The 23,400-nt window shown below is 43.5% G+C and overlaps 2 protein-coding genes across 2 annotated transcripts; one reads left to right on the forward strand and one right to left on the reverse strand.

Annotated features, from left to right (window-relative positions):
• Positions 1-7,067: 7,067 nt before the first annotated feature.
• Positions 7,068-12,467, forward strand: znf277 (zinc finger protein 277). Its single transcript, XM_041039050.1, has 12 exons — positions 7,068-7,102; positions 7,634-7,847; positions 8,146-8,234; positions 8,469-8,551; positions 8,739-8,830; positions 8,922-9,032; positions 9,619-9,751; positions 10,104-10,171; positions 10,426-10,522; positions 11,265-11,307; positions 11,613-11,787; positions 12,021-12,467. The coding sequence occupies exons 1-12, from the start codon at positions 7,075-7,077 to the stop codon at positions 12,208-12,210; spliced, it is 1,323 nt and encodes a 440-aa protein (XP_040894984.1). The 5' UTR covers positions 7,068-7,074; the 3' UTR covers positions 12,211-12,467.
• An 89-nt stretch (positions 12,468-12,556) lies between these two features.
• Positions 12,557-18,814, reverse strand: LOC121182590 (kinesin-like protein KIN-14S). The gene is made up of 14 exons (XM_041039185.1): positions 18,695-18,814; positions 18,396-18,590; positions 17,981-18,100; positions 17,831-17,893; positions 17,570-17,683; positions 17,241-17,354; positions 16,948-17,114; positions 16,176-16,836; positions 15,529-15,671; positions 14,757-14,817; positions 14,178-14,386; positions 13,879-14,065; positions 13,469-13,564; positions 12,557-12,863 (listed from the first exon to the last, which is right to left on the reverse strand). The coding sequence occupies exons 1-14, from the start codon at positions 18,812-18,814 to the stop codon at positions 12,693-12,695; spliced, it is 2,421 nt and encodes an 806-aa protein (XP_040895119.1). The 3' UTR covers positions 12,557-12,692.
• Between the last annotated feature and the right edge of the window lie 4,586 nt (positions 18,815-23,400).

The raw sequence follows: 23,400 nt of genomic DNA on the forward strand, positions 1-23,400 counted from the left end.
ATTTTGTGAAAGGTTGGATTTTTTTCCTGTTCTCTTCAGAACAGTTTAATTGGAGCAGCATCTAGTGGCCATTAGAGGAACTGCAGCCACAGACACTGACCTTTATTGCAGCAGTAAGTAACAGAGGCCTCTGTTCTGTTTGCTTTAAAAAAAATCTGTGGAAAAAAAACATCACACTGGTCTGAACTAACCTCCTGTGACTCAGATCCTGTCTAACCTGCCCAAAGGTCTCTGTTCAGTTTCTGTTTTATTAAACTGAAGAGTTTATTATTCAGCACAATAGCACAAAGTGCCCCTGGAGGAGAACTGAGGAAAAGCTTTGTCAAATGGAAGCTGATGGACAACTGAACTGTCTCCAGTGGACACACTGCAGTTAAACTCAAACACAGTAACAGTACAAACAGTTAATGCCTCAGAGAAGAGGAGCAGTGGCAGAATTAGAGATGAAGGAAAAGTGTAGTTTGAAATGGGAACTCGTACCAATCTGAGTTTTAAAGGAGGCGTTTCTCTTTTATGATAAGGAGTTTGGATTCTCCTTCAGGGCTTAATTAAAAGTGAAATGTTGAAACCATTATCAGACTGGCAGCCTGCGGTCCTCGTACCAACATTTCCAGTATTCCACAATATTTGCTGAGGACCCACAGATTAGAAGTTATATAATATTACTGATGAGAACCAGTTACAGGGCACATTTTGGTTAAAAGCTCAATATTCAGTATGTGGCACTACTGAAATGTATTTGTCTGGAACCTTTCAAGGGATTTACAAAGAGATTTGTATCAGTAGAACAAAGTTGTGGTGCACAAGCAAAATAGAATAAATAAAGAAACGTCAGATGCAAATAGAAATTTTTCACAGAAACAACAAAAAAAAAAAGAAAAAAAGAAAAAAAAGAAGAAATCATAGAAAACAAATGTTTTTTTTTAGCTCTAATCTGTGGAATACCATCCCACTGAAGAACAGTTCGCTCCTGTGGTATTTTCAAAAGAAATCTTTTTAATCTGCCTTTTCCCTTTGCTGGCTCTTTTTACAAAGCCAAAAGTATAACAAATTAAACCAATAGGACTCGAACACAGAAGGACAGAGAATTAAATAAACTCTAACTTCATGATTTGTAACCATGACAACAAAGGTCCACTAACCTCAAGTAAGTACTTATATGAACTCAAACCTCAATCTTTTCCAGACAACTAATAGTTGGCCCACAGCACTTTAGCTGAATCATTTTTTGTTTTCAATGCCAAACATTAAAAGCTAAATATTTCTGTTGTGATTTATTTCATATTCTCTGATTTCATGTCACATGTTATTCATCTCTTTGTGGTGGTTTTGTGTCTTATCATACTTTTTTTATTGACCACATGCCTCTGCAGCCACTTTCCACTGTTTTACAGCTGCAGTGTGTATGTGTGGGTGTGTGTGTGTGTGTATTGTGTCCACACCATCACCGCCACTGTACAGGAGATGGACACAGAGGGAGAGCAGAAGAATAAAAGCCCTCTTGGCTACTGGCTGACACTGACCCATGTGGGCGACTCTGCCCACATAATGACATCTTTTGAGGTTCCCCCGCTCCAAACAGGAGGAACACTGTAGGTGCTGCGCAGACAGTTGCTATGCAACAATTCATTGCCGGCAGCATCCAGGTTGGACCTGAGTGGAGAGCAGCAGTCAGGCGGAGGAGGTAGTTTGAATTTCTGCTTTGAAAAGCTGGAGGTTCACTAGTGTTTCTGCATCTTCCTGGTAGGCGAGCTGTCAGTAGAGTGATTATTTGAAAGCTAAATGGAGGGAAGTGGGCCAGTGCAGCAGCAAATTGAAGTACAGTACAGAGATATCAAAGAAGAACGGCATGTAAATACAGTGAACACAGACTAAATTGGGTTAGACAAACAAATCAAACTGACACTAATCTGAAGTGTGTGACTGAACAGGCTGGATGCACAACAACAAAGGTGGTGTGGACGAGAGAGATGTGAGTATGAACACTCTTAATGGGCAGAGAGAAAGAAAATAAGCAGCCAGAGTGTTAGGTTTATCCAAGAGTAGCAGAATGGAGGGAAGCTGGACCTGGTTGTAGATCTTAAAGATGTTTCAGCTGTCATCTGAGAGGCTGGTGAGAAGGCCCAGGTATTTCACCTGTGTGAGGTTGTTATCAAGGCCTTGATGTCACTCGGTTCGTTAGTTCTCCTGGCTGTTGTAACAACGGTCATTAAAGTGCTGGAGTCACATGAGGCCAAGTGTGAATGATTGTTAAATCTCCTGGGGAGGGAGGAGAGGACTGAAATGTAGGTGGGAGATAAGTGGTGTCATAGACCTCCTCCTCTGTTGAGGGAGGTTTCTCTACTTTAGCACAGATCTCCTCCTTCACTCCCCTTTCAAACTACCTGTCCAGAATTATGTACCTTGTTGTTGAAGGAGGGTCCCCGATCCTCCAGGTAAAAGGAAACTGCTGTGTCTTCACCTGAATTGGCTGCCCTCCATGTCTGCTGTAGGCTAAAGGATATATTAGCAGCTACTGACATGCCACACCCATCCATCCATCCATTTTCTATACCGCTTAATCCGTCATGGTCGCGGGGAGCTGGAGTCTATCCCAGCTGACTATGGGCGAGAGGCAGGGTACACCCTGGACTGGTCGCTAGCCAATCGCAGGACTGACACACAAAGACAGACAACCACACACGCACACACGCACACACACTCACACCTACAGCGATTTAGAGTAACCAATTAACATGCCACACCCAAATCTCTAAATTGAACTATTTGTAGCTGAGTTGCATCGTGGGTAATGTAGGCACTAGGTTTTGCCAAGAAAGAAGAATGTGTGGATTAAAAACAACGATATCTCTGGTTCAGCTGCATCAAAAACTGTCCATCACGAGTCTGATGATATTACAGGACAGCATTCTTCTATCACAAAGCCTTCACTTTGAGGCCGTTTACCAGACTCTTTCAGTTTGCATTATGGGAAACATTGGATCCAGTCTTTTTGGAGCTATTAGGAACTAAAAGTCAGAACATCTTGACCTTTCCTGCATCATTTCTGACCACTCATTCTTTTTTTAAAAAATGTGTCTCTCACAATGTCCCTGACTTTTCAGTAGCGCATTACAAGAATTGCTGATGTACCCTTTAAAGTAGTGAATGACATTGCGGGAGAATTTAAAACTCTACATTAAATATGTCTCTGTCTATTGTTGTGGGACTTTGTAGAAAAGACTGAGCTTCAGGTATTTTGAAACCCTGAGCTTCAGTGTAGGCTTCACAATTAAAGCCAGATTCCCAAACATGATGTTTGATCTGAAAAGCACATGCAGTAGTTTCTGTAACACATAGCCCTGTTTATGTGGGATGGTGTTGGAGCTGCAGTGTGCACTTTTAAAAAAACAAACATTTCTCTGCCTGTTTGGAGGTGAACACTGATGTGGCTCATGTGGGAGTTATGGTCTAAATCAGAAATCCACATCATATCCTTGCTGCGTCTGTGTGCGGCTGCCTTCTCTTGCCTCTCTCCAGGGTTTAATTAGAGCCGCTGAGCTCTGTGTGAATAATGCAGCACCTGAACACACCTGAGCAGGCTACTGGAGGAGAACGAACAACTGCAGGGAGGCAGAGAGAGCCCCACCTCCATGGGGGTGGGGGGGGGGGGGGGGTGAATGTGTTTGAAGGAAAAAACTTCAGTGGATTTAAAGGTTTTCATGTCATTTTAATCACCACACTAATAGAATAAATCACTTTATGTACAGAATAAACATGGATGAACACTTAAAACTGTCTTCTACCACAACAATCTTACTCTTATTATGAAGCATTTTTCTTCATGTATCTTTTGTTACTTTATCAGCAAACACACGTTTTTTATTGTCAGATTTTTATATCTTCTGCTCTGCTGTTTCATTACTTGTATAACTAGTATTACTAGTTTCAGTATCACTGTCATAAACAGCAGTACTTGTGATGTATTGCTCTGTTTGTAGAATCTATTATTTTCCTATTATTTTATTTGTAATAATATGTTTTGTATTCAGATGCAGAATGTTGTATAATTATCAGTTTTGACAACAATAACAATGTTTGTATGTGTAAAATCAGAATCAGAATCTTTATTGCCATTGCACAAAAAGTACAATGAAATTGCACACAGAAGCAATCTAAACATTATATTATAAACAAATAAATAACAAACATTGTAATATTGTAGTAGTTTAGTAGTAGTAGTAATATTTGGTTTAGTAGTGGTAGTAATATTGTAGTATTAAATAGTATAATATTATGATTTATTTATTATGGTATAACAAAACATACTGTCTGACATTTCAGTGAAATACCTGAAATGCACTGACTGAAGGATGAAGGTTGAGCTGTCTGTGCCACCTAGTGGTCTTTTTCTGGAATGATGAGTTCAGAGAAACCTTCCAGTTTGTACATAAACTTAATAGACTGGATTACCAACCGCAAACAGCCTACCCTGGGGCCCTCACAAACCTCAGATTCATTGTGTTTCATTAAGTTCAACAATATGAGGAACTGCATATTATATCATAGAATTTTAACCATTTAAAAACAAAAGTCAGTGCTGCCTTAGCACTCAGATCATGTGGCCCTTATACAAGGGCCCTGAGTCAAAAATGTTATTTTTTAGACTTTATCTTCGTTGGTATTCTGCTCACATTGTGAATGTTCTTAAATAATGTTGTGTTTGATCAGGTTACCTCAGATTTACCAGTGGTTCCTTAACAATTTAATTCATCCAAGTCCTCAACTCCTCTTCTTTTTCTTAAAAAATTTGTATTATCTTATTTCAATGTATTATTACTAGAGCATGAGAAAATAATACAGAAAGGTTAATAAGGTTTGTCCATAACGAACACCATGTTCAGACATAAGGGTGTCCATCAGTGCACATGGCACCAGGACACCCTAGGCCAAAGGTCAATGATCGACTTCGTAGTCGTGTCTTGGACACTCGGATCCAACTGGTGGTGAGTTGGATCCGCTGGCGGGGGAGGAGGCCTGACAGGCTCGGCAGGCCCAAACATATTGTGAGGGTCTGTTGGGAACGTCTGGCTGAGCCCTCTGTCAGAGAGGTCTTCAACTCCCACCTCTGGAGGAGATTCAATCAGATACCTAGGGAGGCTGGCAGTCGGGGACAGTACCTCTGGAGTGGCAGAAAGGGGTGGTTGTCCCCCTTTTCAAGAAGGGGGACCGGAGGGTGTGCTCCAACTATAGGGGGATCACACTCCTCAACCTCCCTGGGAAAGTCTATGCCAGGGTGCTGGAGAGGAAGATTCGGCCGATAGTCGAACCTCGGATCCAGGAGGAACAATGCGGTTTTTGTCCTTTTGTCCTTTTGTCGTGGAACACTGGACCAGCTCTATACTCTCTATAGGGTGCTCGAGGGTTCATGGGAGTTCGCCCAGCCAGTCCACATGTGTTTTGTGGATCTGGAGAAGGAGTTCGACCGTGTCCCTCGTGGCGTCCTGTGGAGGGTGCTTTGGGAGTATGGAATGCGGGGCCCTCTGCTAAGGGCTGTCTGGCCTCTATACGACCGGAGCAGGAGCTTGGTTCGCGTTACCGGCGGTAAGTCAGACCTGTTTCCAGTGCATGTTGGACTCCGGCAGGGCTGCCCTTTGTCACCGGTTCTGTTCATAATTTTTATGGACAGGATTTCTAGGCGCAGCCAGGGACCCGAGGGAGTCCAGTTTGGGGACCACAGGATTTCATCTCTGCTTTTTGCGGATGATGTTGTCCTGGTGGCTCCGTCAGGCCAGGACCTTCAGCATGTACTGGGGCGGTTTGCAGCCGAGTGTGAAGTGGCTGGGATGAGAATCAGCACCTCCAAGTCCGAGGCCATGGTTCTCAACCAGAAAAGGGTGGCTTGCCCTCTCCAGGTTGGAGGAGAGTTCCTGCCTCAAGTGGAGGAGTTTGAGTATCTTGGGTTCTTGTTCACGAGTGGGGGAAGGACGGAGCGTGAGATTGACAGGCTTTTGCAGTAATGTGGTCAATGTACCAGTCCGTCATGGTGAAGAAGGAGCTGAGCCGAAAGGCGAAGCTTTCGATTTACCGGTCGATCTACATTCCTACTCTCACCTATGGACATGAGCTTTGGGTCATGACCGAAAGGACAAAATCTTGGATACAAGCGGCCGAAATGAGTTTCCTTCGCAGGGTGGCTGGGCGCTCCCTTAGAGATAGGGTGAGGAGCTCGGTCATCCGGGAGGAGCTTGGAGTACAGCCGCTGCTCCTCCACATCGAGAGGGGCCAGTTGAGGTGGCTTGGGCATCTATGGACGTCCCCTGGACGCCACCCTAGGGAGGTGTTCCAGGCATGTCTCACCAGGACATGCCTGGGGAGGCCCTGGGGAAGACCTAGGACACGCTGGAGGGACTATGTCTCTTGGCTGGTCTGGGAACGCCTCGGGGTTCGCCCAGAAGAGCTGGAAGAAGTGTCCGGGGAGAGGGAAGTCTGGGCGTCCCTGCTTAGACTGCTGCCCCTGCGACCCGGCCCCAGATAAGTGGATGAAGATGATGATGGTTAATAAGGTAATTTAAGAAAACATATAATAAATATAGATCTATGTAAACTCAGAAACTTTTCTCTGGATTCTGGAGGTTCAGTAGGGCACCCATCATGTGAACCTTGAGAGGTGATTCATTTTTATTTTCATTTTTATTACACACTACATGTAAAAGAGTAACAGTAAATCACAGCCAATTTAACACAGACCACAAATATAAATTTAATAAGTGGAAATCAATAACAAATCAAGATATAATTTGTTTGTATATTATCTATTTTATGAAAATAGAAAGTTTTTAATAATATTTATCCGGCTACATTCTGTGCACATAGTAAACATCGACATGCAAACGGTTATACTGTGACAAACTATCCCGTTCAATCGCCATTACTAATCACTGGCCTTCAAAATGCAGTTGTGAAATGCTGATTTCCAACGCTTGAAGGCACCATAGCGCTTATGCGTTTACCGGGAGACTTGAAGGCAGCGCGTGAGGTTTTCCGTCCTCTGATTGGTCCGTTTGTCTCTGTTTTGACCACATGACACCAAAGATGGCTGCCAGCGACGGGAGTAGAGATGGTATGTTGAAGTTTTAAAAGTGTCAGTGGATTTAACTGAGCTGCTTTGTGAGTGGAGCGAGTTGTTTGCCTGCTAATAAATTATTACTGTAAAATTAAACTATTAACCAGCTGAAACAGACTCAGCTTTTCACGTTGTCAAGAAGCGACAAGCTAGCAGCTAGCCACCTAGCAAGCTAAGCAGCTGCTTGCATTTTGTCTCCGTGTAAAGTGTTAAACCGTAAACTGCTTACTGCTGATTAATTCACTTATCTACCGCATTATTCAGAAAATATTTCAACTCACACGCCTGTTACAACTTGTGCATCCTGCCCCCCCCCCCCCACCTGTCGAACGTTATGCATTGTCATCTGTTGTGGAAATTCAATATTCTGTACCTTTATTGGCATTGTCCAAGTTACAGGTACAGTCTGTCTTTATAAAAATGGTGCATAGACGACTTGGCACATTTATTGATGATTTTTTAAGACATTCCTCAGAGAGCACCTTGGTGTAATATGTTAGATAATCTGTGGTTACCTGTGTCTCTCAGGTCAGGACAGTATACTGGAGCCGCTGTGTTTTCCAGAGCAGCCAGCCGACAGCTCCAGGGCTCCCAGTCTGCAGCGTCCCAGTGCGGAACTGCTGGTGTGTCTGTTCTGCTCCGACTCCGTCCCTCTGCAGCAGAAAGACGTCCTCCTCAAACACCTGCTGCTGGAGCACAAGATGGTCATCGCCGACGTCAAGCTCATCGCAGACCTCCCAAAGTATGAACCCTCCACCGGCTACAGCTGTTCAGCTCATTTCTAAAGGCCGGGAAAGTCTTTGAAAAAGGATCCTAAAAAAGTCCTTAAAGATATTTAAACTGTAGCTGTTATTTGGACATATTAGTTATTCATCAAGATGCAGCAGGAAGCATATTGTCCTACTCACTGATCGAACATTTTTTCAAAATGTTTGTTTGTTCAACTGAATTACAAACCAACTAATCAAAAACTAAAAAAAAAAAAACAACAAATTTTTACTATGAGTATATTTGTAGATGCTTTTCCTGTCGCCCTTCAGGTACATGTTGTACTGGAAAGGCAGATTCCTTGAGCAGCCTGTCACAGATTTCTGCAGCGTGATCAAAACAAACTCCACCGGCCCGGCTGGTGAGTTCTCCAGTCTGCTTCTGAAGTGATTTTCATGTAGTATTGTGATTTGTCAGGTATTTAGGCAAATAAAGACACATGTAATGAATTTCTCATTGATTTTCCAGAAATAACCATGTCACAATGATACTGTATATCAGTATTGTTTAGTCTGTAAACAGTTCATGTCATTTTCTGCTCAAACTAATTGAAATCTTGCCTTCAAATGCCTCCTATAATGATTTGTTCTTACAGAGAAACAAGAGGACTACTTCCTGCTGTGTGACGTTCTCCCAGAGGACCGACTCTTCCGAGAGAAACTGCAGCAGAAACGACTGGTGAGCATCTGAGTCCAGATCAACATCAAACTCATCTCAGATCACAGGGGTTCCCTGTGTGTTGGAGATCTTGAAGTCAAAATCAGGTTTCAGAGTTTGTGCAATAAATGAAAATAATCAACTAGGTTTTAGAGGAGGTGTTGTTCTTCTTCTGAGGTGTTTCTCTAACTGTTCTGGTTTTCTGCAGGAGGAGGTGCTGGAGCAGCAGCAGAGGGAGAGAGACGACAGCAGCTTCCATCGTCTCTGCATGTTCTGCAGTGAGGAGTTCACAGGAAACAGGTGCTGTACATGTGATGTGAAGCAGATGTTTCCATCAGCTGGCTCACCTTGAATGAACAAACTTCCTAAACTCCTGCCATCATGTTTTCAGGTCGTCTCTGCTGAACCACATGGCCAGAGAACATTCCTTCAGCATCGGGCTGCCGGACAACATCGTCTACTGCAACGAGTTCCTGGATACTCTGCAGAGCAAACTGGACAAGTAAGAACCAACACAGTGAGAACAAATTTGTCTATGTAACAGTAACAAAAATCTTTTTATTTAGATGATTTTCAGGTTTTAATTTTAATTAAAGTTTCCTGAAAAGCATTAGATTAAATTCAAATTTAGGAGTTCAGGTTGTGCATCTTGTTTGAAATGACAGTGAACACCAGTGCTGCAATTAACGATTAGTTTCATTATTAATTGTTCAGTTTATGTAACTTCCTACAGCCTGAGACAACATCTTTAAATGTCTTGTTTTGTTCAACCCAAAAATATTCAGTTCAATATAATGAACGACAAAGAAAAGCATCAAATCTTCACACTGAGCTGAATCAGCAGATTCCAGCAATTATTCAATTATGAAAATAGATGCAGATGAATTTTCTGCCGATGGACTTTAGTGTTCAGTGTTCATATCCATTAACACAACTGTCCTTTAAAGGCCCCAGCTAATGAAAAGCCTCACTGACGTTAGGTGGGTTTGGTTTAGGATGTATTTAATCAGGTTTGTTCTTCTTTTGATTTTGTTTGCTTTTTTTTTGAGTGAATGTTTTCTTTTTGTTTTCTTTTATCCTCCTGTCAGTCTGCAGTGTTTGTACTGTGAGAAGACATTTCGAGATAAAACCACACTTAAGGATCACATGAGGAAAAAAGCTCACCGTCGCATCAACGCCAACAACCGTGAATACGACCGCTTTTATGTCATCAACTATCTGGTAAAACGGATTTTTACCAGGCGTCTGAGTTGTGTTAACAGATGTGTCATTAATGTTTAATGTTACATGTTTAAAGAGGCTCTACCTGGAATAATAGTAAAAAAATTCCCAGAGTTCAGGGTGACATTTTCAAATGTTTTGTTTTATCCAACCAACAGTCCCCAAAGATATTCAGTTTACCGTTAAATAACAGAGTAAAACAGCAAATCATCACAAAGTGTTTGTTATTTTCACTTGATAAATGACAATTATTCTGATAATTAATCCACCATCAGATTTGTTGTTAATCAGAGGAGGATTTTTCTTTCCCCTGTGTCTAATCTTCAAATGTCTCTGTTCATTCTCTTGTAAGGAGTTGGGAAAAACCTGGGAGGAGGTGCAGAGTGAGGATGACCGTGATCTGGTAGACAATGAGGATGAGTGAGTATCTCCAGCAGGAATCATACGGGTCAGAACACATCAGTCTCAGGACAAGACCTTCAGGTTTTACTGGCTTTCGATGTTCACCTGACTGCTTCAGTGTCATTTATCTCCTCTGTGGAAGATCAGACTTTAAAGTGGCTCAACTCATAGTTCTTGACACATCTGAAATAGGTGTAATACTCTTACTTTTAACTTACTTTTGTTGTGTGTGAAACACTGAAATCTGCTTGATGTCTGTTTGTTGTCCTCAGTGATTGGTCGGACTGGCAGGCTCATCCAGTGTCTGCTGTGTGTCTGTTCTGTGATCATCAGTCAGAGACAATGGATCAGATCTACACACACATGAAGGTGCAGCAACACACACAAAACACTTAACAGTCATTCTACAAGAATGAAAACTTCTTCATCTCACAAGCAACAAGCAAACTTTCCTGAAAAATGATCTCTTCTCCTATTGGTTCAATAACTGTAGTGATAAACTGATTTTCAACTAGCATCGAAATACATTTCTGTACAATTATCCAGACATTACAATTAACCAATAAGAAGCAGAGGATCTACTGAGAAAAAGATTAAGGGACATGACTGTGTAATCTTACCGTGTTAGCATGTGGTGTTGATTAGCCTGTAGTTCCAGACATCATGTATGATGGAATGAAGAACCTCTGACCTGTTGGTGGTGCTAGATGAAAATGTTCACCAGCATCCTTAGGATTCCTCCTAAACAAATGACGTTCCCATCAGCCTCAGTGCTACTTTGTGTTTGTTGCTAATTAGCACGTTAACATGCTAACACATGAAACCAAACATTATACATACCTCTGATCTGCATGATAGCAGTGGAACTGTGAGCATGTCCGCATGGTGATGTTATGTTAGCATCTGTGCCCATGTATAGCCTCGCAGTGCTGTGAGCATGGCTGCAGATAGTTCTGTTTATCTCTCCAGTGGGAAGAAACCAAAAATAACAAACATTTTTCATCCGGCTCACAGTTTTGTTTTCTGGTGTGTAATGAGCCTCACGGGGAAGCATGTGCAGCTGTGAGCTTTTGGTTTTTTTTTTAATCATTGCATGTCTTGTGTTTTTCAGGAAGCTCATGGCTTTGATCTCCACAAGCTGAGGACAGAACTCAGTGAGTAAAACCACACAACAAAAACAAATAGTCAAATCCAAAAAGCTCCATCATCGTTCATCAGTAAAGGCAGCCCTGGAAATGAAGTTGGGCTTTTCAGGAACAGAAAAGTTCAGCATCACTGCACAACTTCTGAAAACAATGTGCTGTTTTACCTGTAAGGCAGAGAAACTGGCAGCAGTTAGTGAGAAGACCCTCAAGTCTTTATTGCTAAATGTGCTGATGATGCAGCAGTTTGATTTAACTCTGGATAGAAGAATGCAGATTAAAATACAGACTTCTGCCTCTGGTTTATCTCTCCTCAGATCTCAGGTTCTACCAGCAGGTCAAACTGGTCAACTTCATCCGGCGGCAGATCCACCAGAGCCGCTGCTACGGCTGCCAGGAGAAGTTCGACTCCTGTGCCAGCGTCCTGCATCATATCATGGCGGAAGGTCACGTGATGAAGCTGCCAGACATGTCCACCTGGGACCAACCACAGTATGTCCAACAGACACGTTATTTTTTAGTTAATCCATTTATTTTTATTATATATCTTTATGGTGGTGATCAGTTGGTAGGGAAATTGTAGGAGACAACAGACTTACTTACTTAAACTGATGGCCTAGATGGCCTTATTCTGAATATAACTGTATATGACATGCTTTGCTAAGATTCTGCTAAAAGCCTGTAAATAAAGGGAGTGAAGACCTCTGACCTCAGTCTCTCCTCAGGTATTACTTCCCCACGTATGAGAACGACGCCCTCTTGTGTACCCTATCTGACAGCGATGAAGACGAAGGTAACGAGACAAGTCACGGAGAGGATGTCCCAGTAATTGCAGAGGACATCTCCAGCCTCAGAGCACTGAAACAGACCAGTGTCCTCAACCAGCTGCTGAAGAGCAGAAGCTCTTGCAGTTAGGACACTGGACGGACAGTTGGTTGAACTTCTTTTTGTTTTGGGACAACTCTTCCTCTCATCAGACTGATTGCCCTGTATTCAGTGGGCTGTGGAAAAGACTGCAAACATTATAGAACTTAGACTGCACTCTGTGGAAAAGATGATGCAGCCCTAGCACGCACTTTAAAAGCCATCAGACAACTTTTCAGAGGTGCGAACTCTTCAACCTTTACTTGCTACAAATTTCCATTCGAGCAATAAAGAGGAATTTAAACATGTTTTTCTTGAATATTAACTTTATTACTTAAAGTAAAAATTGTTTTCTATAGTTAATTCTATTAGCAGCGCAAATTCCGCAGTGCAGCTTAAACACTTATTTCAACCCATTAAAGTACCAAAATCCTGAGCTGTGACACAACAATACACCGAAGACACAGAGGAACAAAAAGCATCCTCTAACTGTTTTTGTGAAATAAATATTGCAGCCGAAACCTGGTCGAGCTTCAGCTCGTCGTCTCCTCCTTCCTCTTGGCCATCCTGTTGTTCTTAGCTGGGACAATGTTCTGCGTCGCTTTACCGAGGGAAACCTGTCGTATGGTGGAACCAAACTGCAGCGTGCTCAGTGTTTCCGCCACATCCTTCATGTCGGGACTCACATTGACAAACACGCAGCACTGCAGAGAAACCACACAGACACAGGCAGTCTGAACTCTGAGCTAAGAAGCTGTAGGTTAGCATGACGCTGTTTTTCTATGTTAACTTCCTCTGTAAGTAAAAGCTGAGACGTATGTTAATGAATGGTTAGAAAATTAAAACTCTGTGAAGTTCTAACAGTCGGACGTTAAGTGCTCAGATTTAAATTCATAGCATCTCCACTGATTTATCTTTGCCCTTTCATGGGGTGGGGGCCTCACAAGAGGCAGATTTAAAAAATGGCCACAATCTGTGCAGCAAAGGCAGTGATGCCCTGACACACTGGATCCTACAGTATAACTGAACAGTGTCTTTGTTAGCCCATCTCTATCAGGTGTTTCAAACTTCACGCCACAGTCTGTAAAAAAGGATTTTCTGTTAAAAATCAAAAGTCTGTCAAAATAACCCAGGTAATATCATCAGGTTATTTTCTCCTCCCAGAGCAGACAGCATACAGCTGCTGACAGAGGAGGACGCACCGTGATCTTTGTGTGTTAAACCCTTTTAAAAGTTCCCCTGTGGTAAAATACCCCTATCAGGTAGTGTGGTATTACAGACCCTATTAGGTGTCAGTGTCAGCGTTTACCTTGGCGTCTCCGCTGAGACAGGGCTGCAGGAGGTGGGTGAGTTTGGAATTCCTGAATGGGATGTGCAGGGCGTTACACCTGAGAGCGCTGAACACCTGAAGCAGAAACAACAGCCACCTCTGACCTCACACAGCACTTATTAATTATTCATTTTGGTTTCCACCCTGATGGGGGCGCTGTATTAAACCCACCACAGGTGTAACTGTTACTGAATGTACCTGTGCACCTAAGTACAGGTTTAAATATCTAAATATGGTCAGTTATAAAATCTGAAAGTTAACTGCTTCAACACCAGCGCTTGGACAGAGGAAGTTTGGAGAGATGATTCATAACCTGAGTTAACTAGATCCACACGGCTAGAACTGAACCAGGTGAGCGGGACAGGTGAGCCCTCAGCGAGTCAGTGTACCTGTCCCAGTGCTGTCAGTGATTTATTGATGGCTGCCGCCTCCACCAGCCTCTGGCCCTCAGCTTCGGTCTTGGAAATCCGCTCAGATCCAGCAAGGTCACACAAGGTCAGCGTTCCCCGAGACGTCAGTCCCGAAACCTCGTCTGAACCCTCCACCTCCAGCGCCACCACCAGGTGAGACCGTGAACTGAGGAGGAAGAAGAATGAGAACAGATAAAACCACTGATGATAAAAAAAGGAAAATCTATCAGAGTGATTAACATGTGAGCTTTAATTCTAAATGTGTGAATCTGTGAAACCTCTGTATGTTCATCTTGGTTGAGGCGATCTTTCTGTTCTTTTCACCCGTCTCCATGACGTTAAGGATGTCAGCCTCGGTGTGGACCTGGGTCTGGGTCAGTCCTGGGACCGACACTGACTTCCCCTGGACTCGAATGTCCAGAGCAGCACCAGGGCTTTTGGTCAGAAGGTCGTTCAAAGTGTCGTTATAAATCTCCAACATAGAAATCTGAAAAGAGTCAGTGTAAAGTTAAAAAAATAATGAGCGCCTCATCCTCACTGGTCTACGCTGTGGATTGTGCAAATCAACTCTAGATCAGTGAAAGGCTCTGGTGTTTCTGCTGGCCACATTAGGAGAGGTTTTAATATTATGATGAGGACGTCTTCTGGCGACTGGTGACATTTTCAGTTTCATCAGAGCTGTTTTTAATTTCCATTTCTCAACGCTTTTCTATTGAAACATTGTAAATAGTATTACTGAAAAACTACGCTGATTGGATGAACTTCAGTTTAAATGGCATCGTTTCATCTGTTTAAACAGGATGAAAGCAGCGAAACATTTTCTTGTTTTTAAATGAACTGTGAATCCACTGTCGTACCTTCAGAGTGTAGGACACCTTCTCTTTTTCTGCACAAATGCGAAGCAGTTCTCGTACAGACCTGAGAAAACACACACACACACACACAGTATTGCAGCCAGTGTGCGACACCTCTCAGTGTGAGCAGGGAACAGGAGACAGCGATGAGCAGAGGTTTGTGTTGCTGTTTGTCTCCTCTCTGACAGGAAACCTGACCTCTCCCTGTAAACTGACTCCTGTCAGAGCTCAGCTGTTTCTTCACCTCATCACATATTAATGAACTGCTGTCAGGTGACACTTTACACAATGACACACAATTAGTCTCATTTGGTCCCTGACAGCGATTCACGTCCCAGGCAGGGACCTGTGTTTGTCCATCAAACAGCCTGAAATATTTAACCAATATTATTTACACAGCGGGACATCAACCCTCTCTGGAACATTAAAGGACAGAAAACCTGTGGGACGTATCAGCAGGTGCTCAAACTGTGGATCAGAGGGTGAATCAGAGCTTTCAGCCACATTTTATGATCTTCCTCTCTCAGAGTTATTTTATGATCAAAATTTTAAATTGATTTTGTCGTCACATTTTTAAGGTCAGCTGATGCTTTGATTTGATTTGTCTCCTCAGGGGAATCACTGGTGGACCTAGTAGCACTAATGGTGGCTCTGTGGTAGTCAGGTGTTCTAACTGTGAGCTTAATGTCCACCAGATGCATCTGTCCTTTACGTCCCCTGTCTCATCTGTCCTGGTCTCTGTCACGATTCCTTCTAGTGAAGCCTCATATCTTACCTGATGTTGACTCCAGGGTTTTCCTTGGTCCCCATCATGGTGTAGGTCTTCCCTGAGCCCGTTTGTCCATAAGCCAGTATACAGACATTATATCCGTCCACACAGGAAGTTATCACCGGCAGAGTTCCTGCAAACACCTCCTCCTGCAGGATTAGATTCAACTGTAAGCTTCATGTGAATTAACTCAGACTCTGTAATATAACCTGTCAGACTGTCCCTGTACGTCCAGTCTTTGAGATCCGCTCTTTCAGATCCAAAGAGACGACAGGACATGGATGAAATCAACGTCACAATATTTTCCAAAATCCAAGCGTTGTTATAATTAGACTGAGTGAGATCACAAGACTAACATTCAGAGCAAACAGCTGATCCTGGCTGATACATTTCAATGTCCTAAAACCTAATAACATATATAATCATATATATATCTAATATATGTATAACTTTAGTTCATCCAGGTAAAGGTTGACAGATTGTGCTCACCTGTTCTCACCTGTTTACTACAACAGTTTCTCATCAAATGACTTTATCGTCGTTAGATTACGATTTTTCTAAATTATACATTTTTCTCATGGAAATATTACACAATGGCGTCCCCATATTCTGCTGTAGTTTTGTCCTGATGAAGACTCCTCTGGGTTCCTTACCTGTGTGCTGCTCTGAGGGAAGACTCTGTCAAACTGGAACTTCTTCCTGGTTCCCTTCTGAACCACCACCACCTCCTGGTCGTCCCCCTTCTCCAGGCAGGAGCTGGAGGCCACGCTCTTCCTGTAGCGACAGAACACCCGGATGTTTCCCTGCAGCTCCAGCAGTTTGTTGTACAGGCTCTTCCTCTCCACCGCCTCCCTCCTGTAGAGGGATCGCAGCTCCTCCACCTCCCCAGCCGCCTCCTGCTCCACCTGTGCCAGCTTCATCACGGCGCCATTCAGCTGCTCCAGCTGGTTCTTCATGTCAGCCATTGCCTGGCGAACTGTGGACTGAAGCTGCTTGTTGGAGACGTTCAGCTCGCGGGTCAGACAGCTCAACTGGCGGAGTTGGGTGGGGTCCACGGCGGGTTTGATGGTGGTTCTGGTGGCGGGGACAGCAGGAGCCCGGCGGTTCAAAAGAGATCTGATCCTCTCTCGGGCCTCCTGCTGGTCAGCTTCCAGCTCAGCCAGTTTCTGGTTCAGGTGTTGGACCACGTCAGTCTGGTAGCGGACTTCCCTCACCAGGTAGCTGTTCCTCTGGAAGAGCCTCTCCACCTCCTTCTCTTTGATCTGGAGCTTCTGCCTCAGATCCTCGATGACCCGGTCCCGCTCCAGGAGGGCTCTACTGGGTTAAAGCGAGATGTAAACACTTTTGTTTACATTTCACCCTAATATAAAATATTCCAGTCACTGAGCGTTACAGGCAAAAATGGCCACTAATGTGTCTGTGGACCTGAAAGAGTTGAGATCGGTGTAGTTGTGGTCTCCACTCGGTGAAGCCTGCAGGAGGATTTCTCCGAACATGGTGAGGTAGATGGAGATGACTTCTTCAGGGTCGTAGTTGCACTGTCTGAGCGCTGCAGTGATCTCCTTCTGGTCCACCAGGCCCGGCAGCGTGGACTGGAACATAAAACCAAACAAAACCCAAACTCACATTACACCCAGATCACAGATGGACCAAATATTCTTGTAGCTGTAGACTGATTCATAAGAAGCTGAGAAATGTTACATCTCAGTCTTCCTCACCATGACTCGCTGGACTCGAGCTTTAACAAACTCAACGTTCATCTCCCACTGCAGTGGCAGCAGCAGCCAGATGCCAGACTGAGGATCCCAGAACCTGCAGACATTCACCCTCTCCTGGAGAACACCAGGACATGATGGAAAGAGGGGCTGAGGATTAGTGGTGGATAAAGATCTCAGCTCCTTCATTTTACAAACAGTAAGTAAAAAATGGAAACAACATACGAAAAGATGTGAAACATTATTTATCAGATTTATCAGATTTGTCTACGTTCATTTTGCCTTTGAAGGAAATTTGAAGTTTGAACTCTGTGAACGGAGCTTTGCCTCACCTCAAACATATAGGTCATGACGGTTCCTTTGCCTTGGATATAGGTGCTGCCGGTGCGGTCGTCCTCCCTGACCGCCGGCTGGCTGCTGGCCAGAGTCTGCAGCTGACCGGAGCCCTGAGGGACAAAATACTGATCACAGTTCTTACCCTGCAGCATGTTTTCCACATGCACTTACATATTTTGTCTGCCTGTGCTGTTTCTGTTGCACTGACGCTGGCTTTCTCAAACACAGCCCCCTCTCATAAACAGGAACACACAGACCTCACTGTCAGTAGCGATGAAGCGTCCCTGACTGTACCACTCCTGAGGAAATAGCTGCAGTTTCTGGTGAAGACAGATTTACAATGAGGAGCCATGAGTGCAGAACAAGATTAAACCGTCGTCAGCTGGATCTACGTGTTTGAGTTCTACCTGCGACTCGTCGACATAAACTCTGTTGCCGTGATGGTTGAAGCAGCTGTAGAGTGTCCCGTTGTTATGGAGGAAACTCTCAAAGTCCAGAGACACTTCTTCACCTTCTGCTACAGTTTCCTGAAAGTTCAGCAAATACAGCACCGGCAGCATCCTAAACTGATTTATCTGAGCACATCACAGGGTGATTAATATTTACTTTGCTGTTTTCAGTTACAGTTTTCAAATCTACTGATATATTCTCACACATTTAAAGGTATTTTGGGCACCAAATACTAAATTGTCAGTCTATTGTAAATGTGCATTAAACACAGGATTCTCAGAATATTAATTTAATTTCTGTTTAACTGTGTCACCATCATTTCTAATGTTTTAATAGAGATTCAGTAATAGTATGGTCATAAACACTAATAACAGTCACTGATGCCTGAGTCAAACAGCTGCTCACAGTCATGGCTGGATTCAGGACAGATTGTGTGGATCCTCCTCCTCCTCCTCCTCCTCTTCCTCCTTCTCCTTCTCCTCCTTCGTCCTTCCTGTGTGTATCGCTCTCCTCACTCTTCACAGACTGAACCTCCATAATGTGACTGTCAGGTTTCAGCTCATCCGCCTGAGGACACAGAATTCAAAAGTCTCTGCTCTTCAACACAGAATGTGTAAAACTGATTTTTCTTTCTTCCGCTGCTGCCAGTGATAAATGAGACACACGTGTACCTGCAGGGTGTCGTCGCTCCGTCCTGCAGGTGTGGAGGGTCGGGCGGGTTCAGCCTCATCTTCCGCGGCCTCCAGCCTCTCAGGCCGGGATCCATCGCTGACGGACGCCCCGCTGCCCATCCCGACATCCGTAGACAGACACACACAAACATCCAGAGAGAAAGAGCGAGGGGTGGGGGTGACGTCACGGGACAGGTGAGAACAGTTGCAACCCGACACACCTGTCCGCCACACAGAGGCTCAGCCGCAGTACCTGTCCTGTTCTCTGCAGACACCAGGGGGCAGAGCTGGAACTGAACACGTGTTTTAATACATGAATAAACCTCCGCTGTTTTTCTGTTTAACATTTACAGGTGATGTTAGAGACACACCTGCTCACACGTCCCGTGTTTAGTCTCATTTGTGCTATAATTACAAATGATCACTAAACGGACGTTTTATATGCTTTTTTTCATTTACATACAAAACAGACACGAACAATAACATCATCATCATTAACAATAATTTTCTACATAATTTCATGGTAATGAGACTAATGCAGATAAACCGGGTCCCATCTCTGTGATGAGCAAGCATCATGTAAAATGATGAATCTTACTTCACGTTACTGTGAGAATTCTTCTGTCTCTCCTTTGAGAAAATGTTTTGATGTACATTAAACAAACATGGCGGAATAAGAAATGAATTATCTTCATGTGAGGAAACAGTTTGTCTTGAACCTGGTCTGTGACATAAAGGAATTTGCTGGAGCTTGTTTCAGGATCGTTCCCACTGCTGCACTGCTACAGACGGTCAGTAGAGGGCAGCACCATCCTATTATCAGGACTGAAGGCAGAGCATGAACGCAGTGTATTTATCTAGAATTAAACTGTGCGGACATCAACTCACACACAGGTTAAAACACTGGAGCGTATGAGTGTGTGTTTCCAGGTGTTGAGAGGTATGACTTCATCTGTGAAAACAGCTGTATGAACCCTTCCCTGCCTACACAGGGAGCCCTGTGACCTGTGGCCACTTTCTAGCTTTTTCTGGTGCTCTCAGCTGTATCTCATGACCTTCCTCGGTGGATTGTTTGCTCAGTCATGAGGCAGCAAAACCATGAGACCACAAGGGGAGATCTCCTGCTGATCAAATTGAGGAATGCCATGAGGTGAGGCTGAAAGCTCTTGACCTTGCATAAACACTTTTGTTAAACTCCAGGGTGTTGTTTATTCCAACAAATCTCTGTCTCACACTGGGGGATGTGATGAATATTGCAGCCTGTAGGGGGCACCATCATGTCATTACACTGATCGTCTTATTAAAAATGCATCATCTGTGCTCATGGAAGCTTTTTGATTTGCTGCTTCAAACTGTGTCTGGCAGCTCTTCTCTGCTGCTTTTACTTTTTCGTCATCCAAAAGTCTTGGGTTTGTCATGAAACCTGTTTCCAGAGCAGACTTCAGGCCAGACTGAGGTCTGAGCAGCTGGTGAAACCTGGCAGATATATTATGATATTGCAGTCAGTCTGTGCCACAGAGCAGTGAAATCCTCTCTGATTGCCCCTTTTAAAAAACGGGGGGGGGGGGGGGGGGGGGGCTTTTTTTTTTTTCCTGGAGGAGCTGCTGGCTGCTCTGGCAGCTGAGCGCTCGTTGAGTCCTGGGTGAATAACAGCGGGACTCATTCTGTCTCGGCTCAGCCTCCACAGCTCGGCCAAATTAGAAATGACACACAATAAAAGAGGAGACGAGCTCCCCAGAGAACAATCAGGAAGATGAGTCTATTCACACAGACAGGAGAATATTGACAGAGTCGAGCGCACTCAGCTTTTTATCAGAACAGTCTCAGAACATCTGCTGCTCCTCTGCCTCTTTCGCCGATTTTCTGTCTGTCTGATCGTCTGTTTCTCTGTTTCAGTGTCTTTCTGCCAAGTGTTGGATTAATCCAGGTTTGGCGTCCACAGCTCCTCGAACACAGGAACTCAGTGTGCTGATGTGTGGAGCTGAGATAAGGTCAAAGACCCTCATGAAAAAGTTGTTTCAGGTCATGATCACAGTAACGTGACCTCACTGATGCTTCTGATAACATGAACACGTGAAGTTGGACTTTTCCTGGTTTTCAGGGAACATGAACATCCCACAGAAGTGTGATGGAGAGCGGCTTGTTTTAGCTGTGGAGAAGAGACCGGTGCATGATGCTGCTCATAATGTCTGGAAGGATCCACATCAGAGCCTGATGTATAAAAAAATACATTTATTGACAAACAGCTGAGTGAAGAGGAAACAGGCTGTAGCTGAACATGTTAACAGCTTGACCGACGCCTTCACCTGCACAAACACATTGTGAGCTGATGAACCACAGTCGTTCAGGTTTCATCCCTGAAATCTCAACCTGTTCAGGTTGTCTCTGCATCACATGGTCTGCAGGGACAAACTGGGACTGAGGCTTCAACACAATCAGATTTATTCTCAGTCGTGTAACTTGAGGTGTGATTGAGGGAAAATGATCAGGAACATTATAAATAACATGTTCAACGCTTTCCAACAGACCTCATCAATGCTGTGAGAGTTTGTTTTTTATGAAAGTCTCTAATAAATAATAATTAAATTATTTGTAGAACACCCACCTACATATATATATACACATTTTGCATTCTGAATATTTTCTCCACGGCAGGATGGAAGTGCTCCAGCATCGAGCCACAGAAAGTCGGCCGACATGGGGACAGACTCTTACTTTAGGTCATTTTATTTTACTGCTGATTAATTCTACCACTTTAATGTCACATAATATAATTCAATACAACTAATATAATTCAATACAACTAGTCAGACTCATTTTACATGTGAGTTGTGGGTTCAGATGCTGAATCTGCAGATCCTTTTTTCATAAGGTTTATCAGCCTAAAAATATTTGACACTTTGGTGATATTTATTTCTAATAAAAATTCTATATTTTCAAATTTTCCTTTGGGAATGACTGAGTAGACTCTGTGTGGATTTATTATTATGCTGGATATCCAGTTTGTCACCTCTTAGATTTCGATGAGCTGATAATGAAGCTGTTCTGAAATGAAAAAGTTTACACAACACCCTACAAAGTTCCTTTTACATATGTACAGTTATTTACTGACCTGAAGCAGTTAAATGAGATTTCTGGTGCCAACAGACAAAAGTCTGTTTTCAGTCATTTTTCCAAAGTAGTTTTTCATGCAGCAAAAAGCTCCTTCTTCTCCCCAAGGAGAGTGAGCTCAGTTATCTGCAGACAGCAGAGACGAAACCCGACCTGTTAACATGAACAAACACTCATATTCACAACTGAGACAGCAGTAACACTATCACCACCACCATCACCTCCGCGTACAACAACCTGTCATCACGTGTGTGAGGTTCCACAGGTTCACCTGGTGACACCTGAGCCAGCTCCGTTTGCTGTATGGAGACCATGAGATGCTGTTGAGAGCTGTGAACGATGGTTTGTAGACCTCTGAGCCTAAATTATTTTGTTACCGATACTGGAAACCTCCTTCAAAGGGATAATTCACTGAAAACACACATACACAGTCACCACTTGTAGGATTAAAAAAACGGCTCTGAAGTGAAGACTGAAGACTTCAGTGACTGAACTCTGTACACAGCAGTCGCAGTTTTTCACAACAATCCGAGAAATATGTAGATTTAACAGGTAAAAGCTCTCAGTCACACTTCTCACTAATTCTATGGCAGTTTTTCAGTCGTTATATCGTGAGGTTTGACGGAAGTGAGCTGTGCTGTGTAGGAACAGCTGGGTGTTAACTGAGAAATCTGATACCACTCTCAGGTTTGCTGGAATCAGGAGGCGGTTAGCTTAGCTTAGCATAAAGACTGGAGAGCAGGGGGAAACGTCCGGCCTGACTCCGTCCAAAATACGTCTTCTGACTCTTCTCAAGCTGATTCATTAACACATATCTTATTAACTTTACCAGAAACACAAGTTTTAAAAACAACTTGGCAAAAAAAAAAAAAAACAGTTACACCACATTATCCCCTAAAAAAACACCAACTGTCATTTTTACATTTATTGTGTGTTTGTGCTAAGCTAATCATCCTCCTCTCTTTCCATACTTCACTCATAAGCGTGGTGTGGATCTTCTCATCTAACTCTGTCTTTGATTCAATTTCCTGCTGTTCCGATTCACTCTAGTGTTTCTCCATCAGGAAAAACAGCTGGAACCTGTGATTCAGAGGTTTGGTTTGAGCCTGGCTAACAGCTGTGTGTGACAAAGCTGAACAGCTAATCAAGCCGCCAACACACAGCCTCTCATTCACCCGTATGTGTGAGGAAATGTGGAGCATACTGAGCCCATGGATGTGTTGATAATTATCTTCACTGTTAAAGTGGGTCACTACTGGAATCCATTGTAACTGCTGTGAATACAGATGGCTACAGCTGCTGAAGGATCCCTCACTAAAGTGCCAGATGAGGATTCATCCGCCGCTGAAAATAGTCCCCAGCAAATGTGCTATTTTTCTCCTGTTGGAAAAGCTATCATAAAAACTACAGTGACCAGCTGTTTGAGGAAATTTCTTTTTAAAGAAGACACTTCATGTTTGAAAGATGTTTTTAAAAATTTACATCTTCGGTAGGAGCCAGTGGACGTAGAGCTGAGAGCCTCAGACGGGGCAGGGGAGTCAGAAAGTGTTGACAGACTAACATATTGTTGATTTGTCGACAGTAATAAAAATAGA

The sequence above is a fragment of the Toxotes jaculatrix genome, chromosome 5, assembly GCF_017976425.1.
Source record: "Toxotes jaculatrix isolate fToxJac2 chromosome 5, fToxJac2.pri, whole genome shotgun sequence".
In the NCBI taxonomy this organism is placed as follows: domain Eukaryota; kingdom Metazoa; phylum Chordata; class Actinopteri; family Toxotidae; genus Toxotes; species Toxotes jaculatrix.